The sequence below is a fragment of the Centruroides sculpturatus genome, unplaced genomic scaffold, assembly GCF_000671375.1.
Source record: "Centruroides sculpturatus isolate CEXI.00-Female unplaced genomic scaffold, Cexi_2.0 scaffold3251, whole genome shotgun sequence".
Classification (NCBI taxonomy): domain Eukaryota; kingdom Metazoa; phylum Arthropoda; class Arachnida; order Scorpiones; family Buthidae; genus Centruroides; species Centruroides sculpturatus.
In genome coordinates this window covers 7,197-11,738 of record NW_019387413.1, presented here as the reverse complement: position 1 = coordinate 11,738, position 4,542 = coordinate 7,197, and the positions used below count along the sequence as shown (strand labels likewise).

The following is a 4,542-nucleotide window of genomic DNA, read 5'->3' as shown; positions in this document are numbered from 1 at the left end:
ATCATATTAATCTGAAAAAAGAGATTTTAATGATTTTTTTGAAAAGAAAAATCTTTCTCAACAATTTTAATTGATTTTTCAGAACCAAAAATCAGAGAAAGAACTGTAAGATGAACACGTTATGATGGATTGAGAGAAAACACTCAGCATACTCCCGAAGAAAAAAATAAAGATTGAAATATTTTTTACCAATTATTGACTCTCCTTGTTCAAATTTACATAAAAGGGTAACTGTTTATAAAAAATTAATAATGATTTTCAGTTTTTTACTTCACTTCAAAATATGAATGATGGTGAAATAAAAGATTCTTGTGAGAACTTCGCAAAAACTTATGATAAAGATGTTTGTGACAAAAATATAGTGAACAAATGCATTCATTTTAATAAAGTAGGACTTACTATCGTCTACATTTCCTAGTATAGAGATCAGTCCTAGAATATTTTTAACTGTAATGATTACAAATTGTTCTGGTGAACATTCATTTTCTGTTTTGAAATTTATAAAAAATGCTCATTGTAATAAGATGTCTCAATCGAGATTAAATAATCTTTCTATTATGAATACAGAATCGGATATAATTACTAAAGTAAATTTCGATAAATTAATTATGAATTTCACAGCATCAAAATGCTGAAGAAAAATTTCGTAAGTTTGCTTAGTTTTAAGGTCATTTTTAACTACGTACAGGAGAAATAAAGTATTTGATATTTTTAATAATTTATTTCAATTAATCTATTTTTTATTTGTAACTTTATTACTTTCGGATTAGGGGGCTCCCTACAGCCTGGTGGCCCTGCCCTAAAGATGGCACTGAATTCTAGACCAATCAATATAAAAACCTTATTGGCCTGGAATCAGGACAGTTGCGCTTAGTGTAAGATTCGGGTAAAGATCGGGTACACCTTCAATGGCAAATCAGCAAAAAAGTTCACCCAAGTTTGTAATTTGTCTATGTCAAATTTGTGACAGTTTTAATGCAAAATACATCNGATAATTGAAAAGTCGGATAACCGAAAAGTATGAAAAAATCCATTATTAGTGTAGTATATTATTATATCCCATGTAATTAGTATATTAGTATATCACTATTAACCTATTTTGCGTTGAATTTTCATCGATGTTAAGCCTAACAAAAATTTTTTAAAATAATAATCGTCGCTATTGTATCGTTAAAAATTAGAAAATTAAGCCTGGTTTAAATACTGGCTCCCTTTCATGGTCGAATGAATGTTGCCAGCTAAAACACGTAAAAATAATATTAAAGTAGCCAGACATAGCCAAATATTGTAGCTCCACATCACTAGCAGACATTTGAAATTTGCCGACTAGGGCGGTCAGTTAACCGAGGTGGCAGTTAATCGAGGATCGGGTAATCGAGGCTCTACTGTAATACTCAAATATTAGACTTACTGCAGGGAATTCATCCAAGTTGATGTCATTCACATAGTCAAATTCACTTGAATTGTTCAACGGCTGATTAGGGACACTTTCATCTTGATCAGTAAAACGCAAATCCATATTAGAAATGTTTTCTGTATTCTGAATGCAGTTTTCAGTGCTGTCTATCAAATCAAGTATATTATCCAAAAGTGAAGAATCTTCTACTTGAATTTCTCCATTTTCATGCAACAATACTGTATACTCAGAATTTGTTTGAGTATTTGATGATTCTTCATCTTGGAAATTAGAATTTACTGTTTTATGATAATCTGCTGAATTTTCTGCATCAGAAATAACTTTACTTCCAGTATTTTCATATTCTGAACTGTAATCAGATAGAGGACTAAGCTGATTTTCTGTTTTTATCTGATTTTCCACTTCTTGCTTATCATTTTCATTTATTAAATTATCATCTTCTGTTTGCAATAGGCATCCTTCATCAACATCATCATCATCATCAGAAGAAGAAGAATAAGAATCCTGAATTTTTAATTGTTTTCTTTGTTTATATTCTAAAATAAATATATGAAAAGATAAAATCTAAGTAATGACTTTTAAACCACTTTTTACATAAATCTGCATTAAAATATTTAAGACTTATGTTTGACATTAAATTTAAATGAAAATTAAAATGTTTATATATAAAAAGATAAATTTTAAAGAATCAAACAACAAGAAATTATGGCTACTTTTCATTAGTTTAAAGTAACATCATTGTCAACTTTGTTATGCTTCAAATTAACTCTATAGTAATAATCTATGTTTTTTAATTATGGCACTGTTCAATATATAATGAGACTGTTTTGAATAATTTGGCTCCCAACGTAGGCCTAAGAATAGCACCAATGTACTGTACTTATATTTCTACAATACTCTGCTTATTTAATATCCCTTCCAATTTGGCTCCGAAGGAACTCGCTCCTCTGCCTCATCTATCAACATGGCCCTGATATACAGCAGGCTCTAACTGTATTCAGATGCCTCTTGCAACTTTTTCTTCTCATTAAGTTTGCATGTTATTCCATTTATTATTATCAATTAATTTTATCATCTTCATTTATAAATTAAGTTAAAAATTAGAAAATTAAGCCTGGTTTAAATACTGGCTCCCTTTCATGGTCGAATGAATGTTGCCAGCTAAAACACGTAAAAATAATATTAAAGTAGCCAGACATAGCCAAATATTGTAGCTCCACATCACTAGCAGACATTTGAAATTTGCCGACTAGGGCGGTCAGTTAACCGAGGTGGCAGTTAATCGAGGATCGGGTAATCGAGGCTCTACTGTAATACTCAAATATTAGACTTACTGCAGGGAATTCATCCAAGTTGATGTCATTCACATAGTCAAATTCACTTGAATTGTTCAACGGCTGATTAGGGACACTTTCATCTTGATCAGTAAAACGCAAATCCATATTAGAAATGTTTTCTGTATTCTGAATGCAATTTTCAGTGCTGTCTATCGAATCAAGTATATTATCCAAAAGTGAAGAATCTTCTACTTGAATTTCTCCATTTTCATGCAACAATACTGTATACTCAGAATTTATTTGAGTATTTGATGATTCTTGATCTTGGAAATTAGAATTTACTGTTTTATGATAATCTTCTGAATTTTCTGCATCAGAAATAACTTTACTTCCAATATTTTCGTATTCTGAACTGTAATCAGATAGCATTCACATAGTCAAATTCACTTGAATTGTTCAACAGCTGATTAGGGACACTTTCTTCTTGATCAGTAAAAGGCAAATCCATATTAGAAATGTTTTCNTCTGTATTAAATAACTTTTACATGGTAAATATTGAGCATTATTGATAAAGGATACTAAATAGGTATGCAAAATGCTTAACTTCATTTTCAATATTTTTGGAGATAGTCTTTTGCCTCAGAGGTAGGATTGTATTTCTGATCATTTGAGAGTTAATTTTCCCAATAGAACACATGTTGTACAGCATATTTCTGACCCAGTATACTACACAAGAGATTAGATATATTACATCTTAACATTTGCATCACACTACACAAAGCAACAATATTTAATAGTTGCTAAGCAGTCAAAGAGGTTTGAACATAGATGCATATGCTAAAATACAAATATAATAAAATAATTATTTTATTTACGCCTTAATATTAATTCAACGTAGCACTTGGCATCTGTATTCCACTTAAATATTATGTTTATTATCACAACAGTAACTATAATAATAATACTCAAATATTAGACTTACTGCAGGGAATTCATCCAAGTTGATGTCATTCACATAGTCAAATTCACTTGAATTGTTCAACAGCTGATTAGGGACACTTTCTTCTTGATCAGTAAAAGGCAAATCCATATTAGAAATGTTTTCTGTATTCTGAATGCAATTTTCAGTGCTGTCTATCGAATCAAGTATATTATCCAAAAGTGAAGAATCTTCTACTTGAATTTCTCCATTTTCATGCAACAATACTGTATACTCAGAATTTATTTGAGTATTTGATGATTCTTGATCTTGGAAATTAGAATTTACTGTTTTATGATAATCTTCTGAATTTTCTGCATCAGAAATAACTTTACTTCCAATATTTTCGTATTCTGAACTGTAATCAGATAGAGGACTAAGCTGATTTTCTGTTTTCATCTGATTTTCCACTTCTTGCTTATCATTTTCATTCATTAAATTATCATCTTCTGTTTGCAACAGGCATCCTTCATCAACATCATCATCATCAGAAGAAGAAGAAGAAAAAGAATCCTGAATTTTTAATTGTTTTCTTTGTTTATATTCTATAATGAATATACAAAAAGATAAAATCTAAGTAATGACTTTTAAACCACTTTTTACATAAATCTGCATTAAAATATTTAAGACTTATGTTTGAAATCAAATTTTAATGAAAATTAAAATGTTTCTATATAAAAAGATAAATTTTGAAAAATCAAACAACAAGAAATTATGGCTACTTTTCATTAGTTTAAAGTAGGGGTCGCCAAAGTGGTCGATATGGACCCCCAGGGGTTGATGCAACCTCATTGTGAAGTCGATGCGGCTAGGGGGTCGATTAGGGGGTTGATGCGGCTAAGGGGTCACAACCTTTTTTTTTTTTTTTT

General features: G+C 30.1%; 1 protein-coding gene across 1 annotated transcript; it reads right to left on the bottom strand.

Moving 5' to 3' along the window:
- Positions 1–1,411: 1,411 nt before the first annotated feature.
- On the bottom strand, positions 1,412–4,108 carry LOC111616410 (the record flags this gene model as incomplete). The annotated part of the gene is made up of 4 exons (XM_023357827.1): positions 3,677–4,108; positions 3,156–3,232; positions 2,752–3,106; positions 1,412–1,825 (listed from the first exon to the last, which is right to left on the bottom strand). Coding segments are annotated over exons 1-4 (1,278 nt in total), but the record flags the coding sequence as incomplete, so codon positions are not given.
- Positions 4,109–4,542: the final 434 nt, after the last annotated feature.